We start from the raw sequence: 19,418 nt of genomic DNA, 5'->3' as shown, positions 1-19,418 counted from the left end.
CAAAATAAACTCAAGTAGTCTTAAAACAAAGCGATTAATTTATCGTTTGCGCTTGTCTTCTTTACAAAGCATCTGGTTCACTAGCCCAGGACGTCCACTGCTCTATATTTCATGTCTGAATTATGAGACGAGGACCTGACCCGAAATAGGACGCAAGAGTTGGCAACATACAAAGTCTGGAGGCAGTTTGTGGCCGCCAAATTTTTATTTATTTATTTACTTTTTTTTTTTGCACCACAACAGGCCAGGAGCCCTAATTACAGTGGTGAATTACATCACAGAGCACCCAGGCTTCAGAAAAATCACATTTTAATTTTGTGTTCTAACCGGGAATCGAACCCGGAACCTTCCGTGCGTGAGTCAAGCGTCTTGACCACTACACCACGGAGGCCGCCTTTACATTGACACTGATAAAACAGTGTGGCGTCTGCAAATCTTTAAAATATTAATAATTGATGAATTCGCCAAATAATTAGTTGGAAAGAGTGACTAAAAAGTTTTTTTACTTTCCAAAAAGGGCGAATCTTTTACTTGTTAAAATGTTTATAAATATATCATATAATATTTATAATATTTGAATCGGGTTGTGGTCCTGTGGCTAGTGTCTCGGACTCACGGACCAAAGGTCTGTGGTTCAAATCCCACTCTACCCCAACTTAATTTCGATTTCCTAATAGTGAGTTATTTACAACTCGTTGAAAACGGCCCTCAAAATTAAATATTTGGGTAAATCATAAAAACGCAAATATTTATTTTTTTATAAAAAAAAAAATATATATATTTGACCTACTTATGTTTTTTTAATTCAATTATTATTTTAGCTGTCAAGTTTTATTTATTATTTGATACCTTTGTGCAATTCCCATATTATACAGAAGCCGGTACAGTATTAAAGGCACTAAAAAACCAAAACGCTTTAAAAATAATTTATTTGAGTGACTTTTTGAAACATACATAACAATATACAGATACATTTTAGAAGTCACCTAGAGAAAAGAATATAGTACAAGAGATATTAATTACATACAAAATGTTCAACATATCGAACAGATTAACTTTAAATCGTCATTTTAAATAAGTAACCACAATTTTGTGGTAGACCTTTGTGGGAGGATTATTATACTGATATTACTCAGTGCATCATTACACAAAGCTTTAAAAATTGATTTTTTTAAATTTGAGCAAATATTTCAGATGATAAATTACTTGAATCAAACATGTTTGATTCAAGTCACAAAATGACTACGTGAACATGAACTAATCTACATATTGAAGATCCCAGTAAATTTCTAGTTAATACAAAAAAAGTAAGGAATAAAATTTGTGCAAATTATGTGAAAAAAAATCCAAAGGGTGAATATGGAAAAGATATTAAATAAAATTACAAGTTTTTTACTGAAGTTAATTATAAAATATTTACAATATTAACTTCAGTAGCAATATGTATTTTCGGATATTCGTCATTGTCAAATGATTAAAATAATGCATAAATAATAATGAATGATCGTGGAAATAGCAAATGATGAATAGTTTGAGTTAAAATTGAAAAGAAAAAAATGAAAGAACTGACTAAAATCCAAAAATAAATATTAAAAATTGAAGAATGGTAACTAAAGAGTACTACGCATTTTATGCCAACATTTACAAAACTACTTAAAAATTGCTAAAGTTATAAAAAGCATAAAAAATATATATGTACATATGTTACAGAATTTTTAGCGTGTCAGTAAGAGAATTATAAAAATGATATATTTCGAGATAAAATAAAACGATGTTATGAATGAAAAACTCTATAAAATTGAAATGTTTATTTTATTTTTTTATGGCACAATAAAATATTCACGACAATTCAATTCTCCATTTTTAATGAAGACTGCAATTGACTATATTAATAAATCTATGTACAAAAACTAGTTTTAAATTAAAAATTAAAAACCAAATAAGAAATTTAGGCAAAATATCTGAATAACTAATTAAAAGGGACTTTCTGATTTAGGGTAAGTTCATCTTAAAACTAGAGATATGGAATTATGATGTTGAGTTATCTATCTAAAGCTATGATACTTAATAAATGTTTTGATTAGTTAAAGCAACGAAAACGAAAAAATAAATATTATTTATTGTTTATAATTCTCTTTCTGATACGAAAACCAACAGGAACGTATGTATAACAACTTTGGATATTGAAACTGTAAAAAAAATACCAAACATTTTTTCGTTAAAATCGGCATAATAACTTGATTGTTTTGCGATAGCATAAGGAATGAATTAATGAATTCTAGGGGACGCCCACGCCGAGAGTACCTGGAGGACCTATTAGAGGACGTGCACTGCTTTTCATGTGTTGAAAAGAGCCGCACAAAACTGGGAGGAATGGAGGAGAAGAATGAAAGTAATTGCTGCCAGCCAATCCCAGGATTGAGACCAGAGAAGAAGAAGGAATGAAAATATCATGAAAACGGAATGAAAATAGCACAAGAATGATAGATGCAATTATAGTACGATGTTTTTAAGTTTATATTTTGAAATAAAAAACAAAATAACACAATCAAAATACACCACGCAAATGAAAACTTAACGATTTTTTTATCAGTTTCAATATCCAAGGAGAAAAAAATCAAAAGACTTAGTTGTCATCGTCCTTGTCCTTCTTATCATCATCGTCATCATCGTCATCGTCATCATCACCAAATGTATCATTACTGTCCGAAATTGTCACACTACCGCTTCCAGCAGACCCGGAGCTGGACCCTGATAAACTTGTGAAAATTCTCAGCAGGCTGCCGAGCCCACTTCCTCCGGAGCCGGAAGAGCTGTCCGATGATGAAGATGATCCTCCGCTAAACTTGCCCAACGCTCCCGTGATCAAGTTCAGCTTCGGGCCGATCAGCTGAAGCTTGGGGCCGATGATGGAGGTAAATGCGCTTCCGAGGCCAGCAACTCCCGATGACGGGGCCTCAATGCCGTACTGCTTATTCTTGGCTATATTCTGCTGGTCCAGTTGAGAAATCAAGCGGGTTTTGGTGTCGATCAGCTGGTTGATTTTCTACATTGTAAAACATCCTATATTAAAGAGGTGTGTGCATAAAAACTTTGCATTAAGAACCTAATTTTCTAATTCAAAAAATGTTTTGTCAAACTTACGATATACCTATATTTGAAAAAAAAATAGTGCTTGAGAATAATAATTTAGTTATAGAGAGAGAATATTTATCCCATTTTCCAGAGACCACCAGATTGAAATTCCTTTCCATATAAACATATTGAGTTTTTCTAGTGAAATTTCTTGGTGAAACGATAGATTATAGAACGACAGATTTTAATCAAAATATTATGTTAACATTACTATATTTACATTTATTCCACTTTTATATAACTTTTACCGATAACTGGGTTTATTCGTGACTGATATCAGTCTGACGATGACGGTCACGACGAAACACGATCACTGGTGAAAATTATATAAAAAAACAATAAATATGAATATAGTAATTTTACCATAATACTTTAATATAAAATCTATCGTTTTATAAAATGAAGTCTTAAACAACACTATAGTAATTTAAGAATTATTCACAGGATACGTAACTACAAACCACCTTATACTTATTTGAATAGTCATTTATTTATTTATGCTTTATTAAGTTAGTTCGTTACGTAAACTTTTATTAACATTACTATTTTGTCAATATTTTTTATTTAAACTTTAAGTACAACACTTGGGCATACGTATTGCTAAAAGCAATATCTTCCAGCCAACCAATATTTGGTAAGACACTTTAGAACAAAGAAAATTCTTTAGTTCTAGTGTTTTATTAATTTTTAATGTTTGCTTTTTACAGATTTGCGACTTTTGTATAAATGCACTTATAAAATATATTATATTATAACAAAATGTACTTCAAGATTATTTCATTGGTTTAATCCGTAATGATAAATTGATTTTTCGACAGAAACAAATACGTATCCACGTATTCTCAAAACACGTTATGAAGAAGTTCAGCGCTACGATTTTTTTTATACAAACAATTTTTGCTTACGGGTGGTATAAATTAGAGTATTTAATTGTACCGTGAAGTTTCTTGAAAATGTATGGAAAAATTAATAAAAATAAACTGCTTTGAGCTGCGTCACAATTTTTTAAGAATTAACTAACAATATAGTATTGTGATAGATTTCCGATAGATAGGTCTACGGTAGACCAACTCACCAGTCATGAGAACTTGTGATGTCAAGGACGGATGAATTTCAAAATTACAAAAATTTGACAAATAATACGTAACATATTTTTTTTATTTATTGAAATTTGTCTTAGTTTGATGTTTTTTTTTAAAACAACTGAACTTCCTCATTACGTTGAATTTATTTTTAAAATACTTAAAGGTAAAATCTCTCTTGACTTCTCGTAAAATATTACAACTTTTTTCTCTTGTACGATATTCTTAAAATATTTGCCTTCTAAAATGTATTCACTCTGTTTATGAAAGTTCGTCACATAGAAGGTTTGGTTAGGTATGAAATGATAGAAAAATATGTTTGAAAGGAATTAAAAATATTTACCCCAAATACAAAGCCAAGAATGGCGTTTTTAACACCCCATTTGGCTTGTGATGCGGCCTCTAATGCTCTCTTATCTCTGTCTTCATCATTTTCAGAAGGATTTTCCTGGAAAAAAACAGACATTCAAATAAAGGTATATCCATGATTGAAAAATCAATTGTGTCAAGGGGTTCAAGATTTTTTATTATAATTTAGTCTTTATTCAATAAAATACACATGTAGTTATAGTATTAATACATTAAAAATATTTTTTTTTGCATTCTGCAATAACATACAAAAAACCATTGTAAAAAAAAAACACAAAATAAAAACAAATTTGTCCCATTGCTCTATAAAATAATAGTTTTTGTCATCGGGTGCTCAGACATTAATTTTAATTGAGATTCAAATTAGAATACAGACACATATAAAATAATGAATGTATATTTATTTTGTTTTTGATGTTTTGGAAAAAAAACATTTGTACAGAAGAAAGAAAAAAAAATTAAATGGTTTTAAATATTTTTTAAAAAGATCGAAAATAAATTAAAGAATAAACTTATACTTGAATGTATTTGAAAGTGAAAAAAATATTAAAAGCATTTTCAGGCGTTAGCTATTAGCTGAAATAGTTCAGTCGATGAGAATTGGTGAGACCCGAAATTAATAAAATTTGTAACGTCACACAAATGAGCAGATGTAAAAATTAAAAATTAATCACACGTCGACAATTTTATTTATAAAATTTTTTAAGGAATATTTAGACATTTTTACAATACTGTAAAGTTTATTTTATAAATGAATTGTTTAAGCTGTTATTAAACGTAATATTATCCTATTCAAAAATTAATGCAAGATAGAAAAAATAATATACAATGGAACACTACAATGTCACATTACTCGTACTACTTAAAAAAATAAACTAGAGACAAATTCAAAATCAACATAAAGTACATATTATGACTACACTAACCAGACAAGACATAACATGACTTTTTTTTTTTTTTTTTTTTTTTAAAAGAAATATTTGCGTTCTTATGATTTACCCAAATATTTAATTTTGAGGGCCATTTTCAACGAGTTGTAAATAACTCACTATTAGAAAATGGAATCAAGTTGGGGTAGAGTGGGATTCGAACCACGGACCTTTGGTCTGTGAGTCCGAGACACTAGCCACGGGACCACAACCCGACTTAACTTGCGTGTGATATAAATGAACAATATTACAAAGATATATAAAAATTAAAAAATCAACCGGTTTCAGTTAACCAATATAGAAATGGTAAAACACCTAAAACTATTTGTGAAAAATATGTTTTTTTTTTGCACCACAACAGGACTTGAGCCCCAATTACAGTGGTGAATTGTAGCACAGTGCACCCTAGCTTGAGAAAAATCACATTTAATTTTTGTGTTCTCAGCACCTTCCGTGCGTGAGTCAAGTGTCTTAACCACTACTCCATCGAGGCTGCAAAAAATTTAAGCCATCAATGATAATTAATATTTTGTACTGAAAAAAATATAACGCTAACATTAGTCTCTAAGGAATCATAAACTTAATAAAATAATTTTGAGCAATACCGCACGCAACTACACTGGCTTAGTATCAGGCATAGAAGAAACATACACATTCTATCACTTCTTCACAATATTAATATAATTCCACTTTGTCTGTTTATCTGAGAGGGCCCTTCGAACCTTTATCACATGGACTATCTTTTCGTTTTAGTAATAAGAGAACCTGTTTAAAACTCATTCACCGCTCTAATTTTTGCTTCCCCTTTCACAGCAGTAGCTGCTCAATTGTCAAATAATCTACCCATTAATATGAGAGACGTTTATTTATCAAGATGTTGATTTATCAAGCTTGAAATGCCATTAGGAAAATGTTTGATTTTTTCCTTTCTCCTTCTTGTTTCCTCCCTATTCCCTTTCCTCTTTTCATAGTAAAATGTAGATTTTTAGTTAATTTTTGTTTCAAATTTTGTATAAAATTATAAAATTCTGTAATAATACTTAAAATATGTTCATGCACTTGTATTGTCTCAAACTGAACGGTTTAACGGAAATTCCCTTATGCAATGTGCCCGCTGTTATACGTATTTAAAATGTATGACTATATTAAATGTTAAATTAATAAATAAACAAAACACATTCCGTCGTAATAAAATTGTAAAAGAAATACATTTTTAATTGTTGTATTAGATGATATTGCATAATTTTTGTAACGTGCGTAAGTATGCACAAACGCACTTGAGTCAAATTAATTTATTTTATTTTTCTATTTTATTATTCTTTAGAAGTAGTTCAATTAGTACACATAAGCTACCGAACGCCAGCCTTGTGTTACTTACATTACTAGAATAGTATTGCGGATGAAACAAACACTGTGTGTAAAAAAAAAAGACATGAAAAAAAAGAACGAACGATCTCGAATTTGAGTGAAGGATAAAAGTATGAGATTTTTCGCTGGTTTTTAAAAATTAATGAAAGTAAAATTTAAAACTAAAATATTGAGACATTGCTTCGTATGATACTTACAATTTAGTGCCATACTATCTTAAAAAGGTGTTTTGAAACAACCTCTTAATTATTTTTAAAAACGTATTTTACGACATAATTTTAAGTGAGTTTTAAGATTGGTCGGCTGACCCGAAACAGGTGGATATTATTTTATAATTCAACAAACATGGTCACAATACGAGAATATCAGAACAATATAATGAATAAATGTGTAAATACATCAATATCATATACCTCGACTGATAAACCAGGGACTGAAATTATACAATAAACCTCTAGACAAAACTGAACAAAAGATTCAGTCAACCTTTACAAAAGACGTTAAAAATATTATCATTAACAAAAGAATGTGAATTAAAAAAATAAAGATAATTTTGTTTGATTAATGTTATCTATAAGGGTGTAAAAATGAATTAAATTAAAATAAAAAATAATTTCAAATTCAAGTATATAAAATAAATATGTTTTCACAAATGCAATGTAACCTTCTGTTTTTAATCGATGATATTTTCCGTTTATTGGATAAAATTTAGACTCGTACATTTGATTTTACAAAATAAGCCATGCACCTTTCTTTTCAGTAACAAAAACACAAATTCAATGTTGATCAGAAGCACACAGGCAACAATTTCTAAGCGTTTAGAAAAATAATGCCTGTAATTTTTTTACGGCCAAATTCCGATCGAAGTTTTTGTGCAGTGATCCGAAACGTGGCGCGTCAATGAGAGTGAAAATTCAAGATCTCGCGTCAAAAAGCAACGAATTTGTCTCGGCAATTGCGAGAAATACTAATTTCATTGTGAATTTACTCTTAAAAATGAATAATCTTAAACATTTCAAAGTGCAACGATGTTAATAAAATAGTAAATAAATGACGGCGTTACATACAATACTTATATGCAGATAACAATTTCTTAATAGCGTGTGAGATCGTTTTTAGGTTACGAGTAATAAAACACTTCGAATATAATGTATGTTACACGTATGTTATTACATGTAGTTATCGATCTTGTTAACGTACCTAATGCATAATTGAAATGTGGTGCTAGTTTAGAATGTTGTCAATTTAATGAACAACCCATTTAACATTTCTATTCTACGGAAAATAAGAATCGAACAGCGTTTATCTTCTACTATGCATCTGTGAGTTCTCAGGTTCCTACTTTGGTCACGTTACATGGAACGGACTCGGAAAAAATAAGTTGTACAGGAAAGGATATTTATCCCGTGGAAGAGGTCTAACGAGGTAGACTGAATTGATGACAACGGCGACTGGCGTCTCTCGGAGGCCTCTAGAAGTTATGGAGTCAGAGGAGGATAGAGGCAGATCCTATCGACGTGCTTTCTCCATACAACTGTGACCACCATTGATTCGACAAGAACAAACAAGAAATATAAAGTTTAATAGAGACAATCATCTATCTTGGTGAATAATTTAGTGCTTTCGGTAGGATATAACTCTTATTTAAGAGTAATTTTTAATTTTACTTTCTTACTGTTTTTGTATAAACTCATTGATTTTTTTATGTAATAAATATACCAGTCGCAAAGACGTCCCAAAAACGATGAATACTAATACGATATTAATTTGTGGATATAAGTATCATTCAATTTATATTTTTATTATAAATTACAGTAAATTTCCACCAAGAATTTTTAATAAAAAACTTAAATGTAATATTTTTTATAATAAAAAATCCCTGTTATAAACCATCCCCTAGTAAGTTATTATAAATTTATGAATTAAAACCTCAACTTTATTTCATTTCTTTGACAAATTCATCCGACAGACGCCGTGACGCAGTTGGTTAGACGGTTAACTGTGAAATTAAGGTCGCAGGTTCGATTCTCGCCAGTTGCAAGAAAGAAATAGACAAAGTTTTTTTTCTCAATTGGTCTGGGCATTGTGGTGTATTATTCCTTCCACATTTTTTCTTTCTCACCTGCTGACAAGTCACTAAAATAGACACTTGGCACGTTATTCTTTTAAAAACAAAATTTCTTTGGAAGAAAATGCATTCTTCTAAAATAACCTTACGAGTTTTTAAAATTACCCAGTAAAACTTTTATTATTTCAATTCAAATCACGATTTTATGTTGATCACAACCATGATGAGTTTATCATGTGTTTTTTTACAAACGGGGTATTTAACATCAGATCGGTGGTAAACAAAAAAATAGATGTTGTGTACATTTTTTTAGAACTTTTCATAAATTCTTTTACAATACTTTCAATCACACAAATAATATTATACTTTTTATTGATAAATATAACTTATTGAAAGAAGACCCATTTCATCCACCTCGTGGTCTGATGGTCAGCGCGCTTACCTACCAAACAAGAGGTCTCTTGTAAGATTTAAGATATGGTTTACATGAAATATTTTTTTAAAGCGGTGTTTTTTCTCCACCATAAATCATCTAGACTGACAACCGAGGCGTTAGACTGATCATTTTATTTTGATACAACAAAAAAATGTCCTAGATACTCTTCTTTTGGTGTACCAAAATGATGATAACCAATTTCTATTTAAAATATATTTAAATTTATATAAGAGTCTGCAATGCAAACGTAGGTACTCATCTTGGTTTAAATTATTATAATTTCTCTTTTTATTGCAAAAATTACAATGTTCTCATGAACATTACTAAGTGTTCCGGTAACGAATATTATTTAATATATGAAATTTCACACGCGTAAGTTGTATTATAACATTTATCTAAGAGTTTGTGGCTCTTGAACGATGTAATACATAGTGCCTACATATATATTTGCATTGGCCATTAAACTTAACTTTCACTGAACGACTACTTTCATACAACACCTAAAGGTTACTGATCAGTGTAAAAGTAGTGACTTAACTGATATAATAATCATCGGATATACGCTAATAACACTAATCATGATTCTAAAAGAATTTCTACCAATCATACCAATCATCGTCATCATTGTAGTATCCACGCTTTGTGGAAACCAATAATTATGGATATTAATACTCATTTGAGATAAAATTTTAAAAATAAGAAAGCTATTTATTTATCTATTTATTTTCCATTATAAACTATGATTATTATTATGAGTATTTCAAGCATTAACTTTGTGGTCAAACATTTTACTAAATGTTATTAAATATTTGTATATAACCATTGTTTTGTATTTATTTATTGTTTAAACATTTGTATATATTTATTATTCAACAATATTTTGAGTTTGTCCAAATTTTTGTAGACAAGGACTGGATTCAACTTCCTGGGGAGCTGTTATAGGTAATAAGTAATATATAAGTCTAGGCATCTACAGGGCTTATGACCTGTCATTGGCTGGTTTTAGTGGCCACTTTACACACTGTGTAACATTCACCATTCTGCGCATATTTGAACATCTATATAATAAGGAATATTCCTTCAATTCTTTCATCTGTTGATGTTTGTGAAGTTGAAGAGCTGAAACCTTTATTTATGCGAGTGAGATTCATCCACCTGGTCCATGAAGAAGTATAGAAGTTAAAAAAATAAAAATTACAGGCGTTGCCTAGTATGTAGGTGAATTAATTCAATTAGATGAATCTCACTCGCATAAATAAAGGTTTTAGCTCTTTAACTTCACAAACATCAACAGATAAAAGAATTGAAGGAATATAGATGTTAAAATATTGGCAGAATGGTGAATGTTACACAGTGTATAAAGTGGCCACTTAAACCAGCCAATGACAGGTCATAAACCCTGTAGATGCCTAGACGACTTCTATATTACCTTCTTTAAAATGTTCTTCAACTTTGTTGTAATATGTTGATGATTAATTATGAAAATAATGTGACCTCACTGGGTTTACCCGTGCCGAGGACACTTAACAATATACTTTTTTATTATACCTGTAGTATGATGGTAAATTTGAAGATAATCTTGCCCGAGTGATTACGAAGATACACTATAGACCCTGTGTATTTGAGTTTTGAGGTAAATACATCGATAGCTATCGAGGCCACCCGCACTCCATAGTACTCATACATATATTTACACACTGGAAGTGACAAAAATCATGTTCAAGCAAGCACTGCTTTAATTGCGATTTATTTAAATTGTAAGTAATTTTGAGGTAGGTTTTTTTTATCACAGGAGTCTTTTTAAAATACGAAATAATAATGTAATTTTTATTTGACATTTTGTCGGACGGCGTGCATTACTATCAATCTTCATTTTTAACGAAAATTATGTTACCATATGGGGGATTTTTAACTCTTATTGGATGTTCCCGAATCATGTTGAACCAGTATGGGGCAAGATTTCCAAAGAAAAACAGTAACGCAAATCAAAGTTAATAATGTGTTAATGTTTATATAAACTTTTGTGTGGCTGTGATGTCACAATAGTCTATAAACGATAAAAGACTTGATATATCTCTCTTATTTTTTAAAGTGATGAAGTTGTATTTTTGTTATTTTAAAATGGCCATTTTCATACCGGATTCGCAAAGTTAAATTTATATAACTAGGCTGGATTTTAATAGAAAAAATATTTATCCTTGATACCCGAAGAATGAATGTCCGCCGCACGAAGATAGAACTTATAACAAGGAATACAGAGACGCTGTTCTGTGATCGGTGTTGTGTGAAACAGATTCAGTCGGTTATTGACAGTGATGGGGGATGCACGCGTGTAATGAACCGGGTTGTGGTCCCGTGGTAGTATTGTGGACTCACTGAACAAAGGTCTCAGGTTCAAATCCCGCTCTACCACAACTCAGTTTCCTTTTTTCCGGCACAAGTTATTTACGACTTTTAGGAAATGGTCATAAAATTGAAATATTTTAGTAAATGATACAAACTCTTGTATTTCTCTTTTAAAAAATGTGTGTATTTATATAACCGGTTTGTTTATGATTTTTAGTTTATTTTGCTATGACAGGGCTAAATTATATATTTATTTTTATAAGTTATGGAAAAAAAATACTAATCAGTATGTCCTTATGTTTTTTTTTAATGTCTGAACATAAGAATATTTTTTCTTTTGCTTGTGGTAACACGATGTTACATCACCGTGCGTAAAGGAATTGTTTACCACAGTTTTTTACGAGTTAATAACAGTTTTTTCTGTTACCTGGAAAAAGTTGATTTAGTAACTTAGTGGTAATGCACGCCGACCGATGAGATGACCTTATCATGAATTAATAAGCATCAATTTTGCAATTCGAAAATGTTTTTTTTTAACTTTCATTCAATAATCAGTCCCAACGAAACACAGGACTTTGGTTCCATGGAGTTGGGGTTCATGTCTCAATTAATGTTACATACATATATTGTGAATAAAATAAATAAACAAAATTAGAAAATTATTATAGACTGTATTATATAAAAAATGTATTAAAATTAAAATATAATGATAATTTATTTATTTAGTAAGTGAAAGTTCAATGTTATTTTTATTAACTATATAAATGAAGATCTACTGAAACGATAATAAAATGAAATATTTTACCTATGTTAGTTTGCTATCAGCGGTGTACGAAATCAGCAAAATCAATAACTCTCGTTTCAAAGATCATATCAATACCATCAGTCAATTATTTGCAATGAGTAATAAAATTTGATCCACTAACACCCAAGTTTAATAGTTAAGTAAAAATTAGTTTAAACTAAAATAATTTGCGTTTTTGTCAAAATTAACTAAATTTGTTCCTTGAAAACGTAATATAAAACAACCTATTTTGCCCACTTTGACAAAAACGCAACAATTAACTTTGTTCTTTTTTGTCTTTTCTATTTTTAGTGCAACTGGGCCACTGTTTAACGGCCAATTGCATAAAAAAAGTTTAGTCAAATAAAGTTTAAAGCTAATTAATTGTTGCGTTTTTGTCAAAATATACAAAAAAAAGAGTCAAATAATACAACTCATTTTGCACATTTTGACTAAAACGCTACAATGATTTAACTTTAAACTTTATTAAACTAAACTTTTTGTGATGCAACTGCCCCTAAATAACTTAAAATCATATTTCATCAAAAATGATGAGGAATTAGCCGTTGATTAAAATTAATTTAATGATATTATTACTGTATATTATTTGCTTGAAAGCTACAAAACATAATCAATTGTTAGTACTTTTTTAACGAGTTTAAGCATATTTGTATAATTTCAAAAGGTTTATATTTAAAATACATAAAGTGATCGTCGTTATTAATTCCTTACTCGCACCAAATGGTGAATGGACATAAATGTACCATATTCCATCGTATTTCTTTCATTTTTGTTCCACAAAGTGATGATGTTAAATCTTACGCTTTAAGTGTTTGATAAATATTTTATGATTTAGAAATCGAACCCATGACCAATTGCGCGGAGTATGCACGCTGCGATACAATTGAAAATGTGTGCGAACAACATAACGCATAGAAAAAAGTGCATCTCAATCTGAATCTAAGAGAATGGATCTAAAGAGTTTGGATATAAAAAAAACACTGCATCAAAAATTTATTATTTAAAAATATTTATTTTTAAGAATACTGAGAGTGTTCAATATTTTGGAAGAGCGTATTAAGCTCTCAAGAGCAAAACCTATTTTCAAGATAGGAATTAAGGACTGGATTTTCCTTGGTGGGAGATATTTCAATGGGAAACTCCTTGATGATTTTCCGAATGTTTGAGTTTACTGTTTACCATATTGATGTGCCATATAAATGTTTTTTTGCCATATAAAGTTATTTTTTATGTTTCTAATCCTATATTTGTGGTGATATACTCATATGTCTGTGTCAACTAATTGCTTGTCCCATTTCAACACAGAACTTTTAGTCGCATGGAGTTGGGACTTATGTCTCAAATAATGTACAGTAAACTTATGTATGTAAATAAATAAATAAATATAACAAAACTGTTGTGAACCATCAAGCATGTCCATTTTTTTATGAACAAATGGTAAAAACCCCCAGGGGATTATTTCGTGATAGATAGTCACTTTTGAGATCTGTTTAAATATATTATACTAATAAGTTTATGACCATTCCGAGATCAACATTCTGCGTACATGACATGCTGTATTATTTTCCTAACCTACTTTGCAATCTTGTTCACCTTGTTATTAGGAAATCGTTTTAAGTGACATTATCTTTAATACAACAGCTAATTTATTATTAAAACACTATAAATAAACTCATTTAATCGAATGACATTTATGATAAGACAGTTATAAAAAATAAATTAAGTTGGTAATAATAAGTTATTCTTCATTCAATTTCGTGTTTTTTTAACAATATTTTATATCAGAAGTGAGCATACATGAGGTCAATGAGAGTCACATTTTAGATTTTCATAAATAGAAAGAACCGCACCACAGTCCTCAAGTTCTCACGTGATATCAAATACACAAATTCTAATTTATGAACATGTACCATTTACTGATAATTGATAATTTTTTTTTCGTTTTTAATATTATTTCCATTTGTAAATACTAACTAAAAACTTTAAAATACTTTTTTTGCTTTGATTTTAATTTTTAAACAACCTCTATTTATGTTTTTTTTTTCCTTCTCTTTTTTGTACTTATTGTTATTGTATTGAAAAATAGTTCATTGATAACCTTAGATATCATTATAATATAATACGGAAACTTTACTGGTCCATTAGAGTTAAGTCTAACTGTGTAAAATATAAAACCATTTAACCGTACGGTATGTTTCCTTAATTTAAAAAAAAATGCAGAATATTATTTTCTACTTTAAAAGATTCCTCGGGGTCTGGGTGATTTCAATAAACATTACGTAGAAGTAACAGTTTTTTTTAATGGGGTGAATTGTACGTTAGTATTTTTTGAAAATTTATTTACAACATTTAGAAAGTAAAATTCGCAAAATTCAAGTATAATGTGGAAAGAAAGTAATGCTTTCCTTTTCATTTCTTTTTTGTTTATTCAGATAAAAACTATAAGTTTCCAACTACAACTAAATGCACTTTTTCATGTAAATTTAATACATATAATTACATTAACTTTTCTCATTACGTAAAAGAAAAAACCATTCTTGTTTACATAATGAGGAGTGACGTCTTACAATCATTTGTTTATATTATTTTTAATTAGTAAATGTTTTCAGTATAACATATAAATTCAATAAAATATATACGCGGTGTTTTTTTTCAAGAGCTATTGAGAGCCGCACTATGAAATATTATTAAAATGTAAGAATGCTCTTTAAAATAAATATTATATTTCAATCATGTCGGGAATCAAACCCAAAATCTTTAGTATGGAAGGCAATGGGCTGACCATTAGACCACGAAACAGGTTGAATTCTCAACTATCCATATCTTATAGCTTTTACAAATATATTGTTTGCAATTTTTCTAAAAAGTACTTGTCCCTATTTGCATTTGGTCCGTTATTGCCAAAAAGATATTTGGGTAAAATAGGCACGCACTGTCTGTATTTTTTTTCTATTTAAATTATACAATATTGGTAACGCAAAATGTTTAAAAACAATGTATAATGGGTATGTTAATTTTTGTAAAAACCAACAAAAAGTTGTAATAAATTCTCTAGTAATTAGAGCGTTAAATCTTGTAGAAACATTGTAAGCATGTGGAATTTGAGTATCGTAAATACGAATTTATTGTTTTATTTTTGTGAGTTCCTGGTATCCAACAATTCACCCTTTTATTTGAAATGGATAAAAGTGAGTAGAGGACAATTATTTAAATTATGATCAGTATTTTAAAAGTCTTTAAAGACAAGTACTGGATATTAAATAATGATTAATGTGTAATTATTAGAGTATAATGATATGATTTTAAATTTAAGATTTTTAATATTGATATCAAACACTGATTAATTCTATTTTAAATCTTTCATTTCATTTTGATACACCAAAATGAAAAATTCGAAGAATTGTTTCGCCTTATTATTTGTTTACGAGATTATTTTATTTTTTAAATTCATTTTCTTATTTTATATATTAAGTGTTAAAATAAGTTTTGTCGGTTTTTTTAAAATTAAAAATTGATCACCAAATGTAGAATAAAATAAACTATACGTCATAAAAAAAAACTGTTTTGTAAGACGTATTAATTTTAAAGTTAAATGCATTATGTTATTTTATTACAAACCTTCGCAATGGAATGGCAAGTAGACGAAAGTGAGCATTTTCGACACCTTCTGTTCGCCTTCAATCGATGAAATAAAGCTGCTGAAGATGGTATGCGCTATTGACTAATTTGTTGTAGAATAATTAATAAAAGTGTATTATTGACCAATTTGTTTTAATTCATTTTTTTTTGAGTTTGTTGACATAATTTTTGTGCGTTTTTTTCCGAATTATGAGAACCAGAGGACAAAGAAACAACTGAAATTCAACAAAATATTTTATTTTTTTTAACGCTCAAAGGCGTTTTACTACGTTTTTTAGGCCAGAAGTTATAAAAAATTTACATATATAAAATGCAATTTAAAATGTTATAAAAAATATATATAAAAAAATGAAAATACAAGAAACTCAATTGGTTTTCAAAAATTTTATGAATAATTAATTCTTGAAGATTGATAAAGTTATTGCAAATGTGTACATTTTTATTTTGGTTATCAGTGTGTCCCGAGAGAGTAAATTATCGGGAACAGAGAATTAATGTGCGAATTTGACATAGATATAATAATATATCTACAAACAAACAAACTAATATACGTAAAATAAATAAAATGCCTCATTGGCCCCTACTTGGCGCATTAAATTATAAATATTGTGCCTAATCAGGAACATCAAAATAATATTTACTATTTGTATTATTTTTCATTACTTTATAACAAATTAGTCAATAATTTATACCATCTTCACCGCACACTGCGCAAATATCGTCTGCAGCTTTGGCAGCTTTATTCCCTTGATTAAACCCGAACAGAAGGTATCAAAAATACTTCCTTTCGTGTACTTGACATTCAATTTTGAAGACTAGTAATCAGAAAAAATAATATATGTAACGTAAAAGCGAACACAATATCTTGTAGAACCGAAAAAATTATTTCAAGTTACGTATAATTTTTACCATCTTATTTTAATTTTCAAAAAAAAAAACGGGTACATTTATGTTAACACCTAATATTTTAAAAATTACACTTACGACACTAAAACGTGCTTTATAGAAACATGGAGTGGCTCAATCCAAAAAAAGATATTTTATAATAACAACCCGTTTGTAGTCCCGTGGCTAGTGACGGACTCTGAATCAGGAGGTTCCCTCGGTCAAACCCCGCTCTACCACAAATTGCGACCTTCGTGGTGTAGTGCTTTAGATGCTTGACTCGAGTACGGAAGGTTCCGGGTATTTGAAATATTATGAAATATTCCAGTTTGAAAACACCTTTTTAAATAAATATTTGATGTCAATAATGTCGGGAATTAAATCCAACCAAAGCTAAAATGATCTAGATACGCTGAGATTGGAGAGCTTATGCACTGCCTTATGCACCACTGGTCACGGATAGGGAAATGCTGATGATAACAATTTTGGTTTTTCAGCAAATAATAAGTATTTGTTGGCCATGTCTTATGCAGTATACAACAAAGCATTGTAAAATATTACGGTCAAAAATTTAGGTTAAGTATGAAAAGTGAAAGAAGTTGAGGTTAAGAAATAAAATTATGTTAAAATAAGAGATTTTCATGGACGTTATAATCATTTGTCCGCCACGTTGTTTTATAGCCATTGCGTTTGATTGCGATGTATAAGTTCCCGTGTTTAACTTCTTACACGATGACCCGATATTATTATAACTATTTTTTTTTTTAAATCAAAAGGGGAGTTCTTTTTTTTCGCATTACAAACAATAATTATTAACAAAAATAATATGACCTCACTGAGGTTACGCATGCCGAGGACACTAAACAATATACTTATACATATTATTACCATATTAAACCATTAGAAACTGTTCAAAAATCACAAAAATCGCACTTTTCCCTCTTTCCAATTGTTCCAAGAAGCTAAACTTTTGGAAATAAGACAAATATATTGTTTTTAATGTTTTAAATATATATTTCAAAACGAAAATGTTTTTACAAGTAATTCAAATAGATCAAGTCAAAGAAGGAATCGTGTTCTAGAAATACCACATTGTAAAACGAGGCTAGCACAGAGACATGCATATTTTATAGGCCTAAAATTTTATTATTATTTTTTAACTGATAAGATTTCATTGATCCCTAACTTTCAAAATTTTCCTTCTTTTATAAAACACGCACTATCTTAGATTCAAACTAAAGATATTTACTCTGCGTTTCTATGATATATTTTGTTGCCCTTTAATAATAAGGAATATTTTTTATTTCCTTTTTTAATTACTATAATATAAAAAAGTACCTTCTATTTTTTTACACAATATTTTCTTTTCTCTTTCTTATATTACACAAAAATATTACACCTGTCAGTTATTTACAACTCGTTAAAAATAGCCCATAAAATGAAATATTTCGGTTAATCATAAATAAGCACATATCAATATTTAAAAAAAAAATACGTTAATTAACAATTTATTTTCAATTAATTTTTTTAAATAACGTAAACAAATATTAACAGTAATTATACTTACATCTTACAAAGCATTAAATCCAGGATAAATGATAAGAAACAATTACTATAAAAACAATTTTTAAAACACCTTATAATGTTTTACAGAATATTTTCTTATGTTACACAAAAATATTAAAACTGTATATTTATTATAGGAGCAAAAAAATTATAAACAATTTTTGCATACCCACGAACGGGCCTTGCCTTTGTGGGATTTATGTTTACTATTTTTACTGTTAATTTGTATTTTATTGCTATGTAATTACCCGTTATTTTTTTAATACTCTGTTTTACGTCTTATGTATTTTGTAAAAAAACAAAAAAATAAAAATAAATAAAATAAAATAAAAATATTGATGTCTATCTTCGAGTTTTGGGGTGAATAAATATATAGCTATCGAGGGCGCCTGTACCCCACGGTACATGTTTTAAGGTACTGTATGTGACAAAAATTACGTTCAAGCTAGCACATTTTACTTTAATTGTGATTTATTTCAATTTCAAATCGTTTGAGGTGGCAACCTTTTTATCACAGAAGTATATTTAATTTACGGAAGAGAAATAAGTAAAATTTAATTTGGCATTGAGCGCGGAGTAAAGTTTGACAGTTAAAACAGTAGTGACCGCACCATCTAGTAGTTAAATTCGAGCTAGTTACAGCGCATGCGTCAGATCATTTGACGTTTGAATGGCAACATTTCGGAAGTAATGTTACCGCTATAAAAAATAAATATTACCGTTTCTTTGTATCGACAATGACATGTCGGTAGGGCTGGTTTAGCAATACCAAGGTTGACAGGTATATAAG

General features: G+C 29.2%; 1 protein-coding gene across 3 annotated transcripts in view; it reads right to left on the bottom strand.

Annotated features, from left to right (window-relative positions):
- Nucleotides 1–912: 912 nt before the first annotated feature.
- Nucleotides 913–19,418, bottom strand: part of LOC148277768 (uncharacterized) — a 66,557-nt gene continuing 48,051 nt past the window's right edge. For all 3 annotated transcript variants that reach the window (XM_088232421.1, XM_088232422.1, XM_088232420.1), the window contains 2 exons: nt 4,561–4,665; nt 913–3,046 (listed from right to left, as the gene is read on the bottom strand). In XM_088232421.1, coding sequence (XP_088088547.1) covers nt 2,627–3,046; nt 4,561–4,665 — 525 coding nt within the window. In that variant the 3' untranslated portion in view covers nt 913–2,626. The remainder of the gene's footprint in view (nt 3,047–4,560; nt 4,666–19,418) is intronic.

The sequence above is a fragment of the Micrasema longulum genome, unplaced genomic scaffold, assembly GCF_059751315.1.
Source record: "Micrasema longulum isolate JH-2025_06_02 unplaced genomic scaffold, ASM5975131v1 h1tg000983l, whole genome shotgun sequence".
NCBI classification, from domain to species: Eukaryota; Metazoa; Arthropoda; class Insecta; order Trichoptera; family Brachycentridae; genus Micrasema; species Micrasema longulum.
Note: the sequence above shows the minus strand (reverse complement) of the source record. Positions and strands in the feature narration are given on the sequence as shown.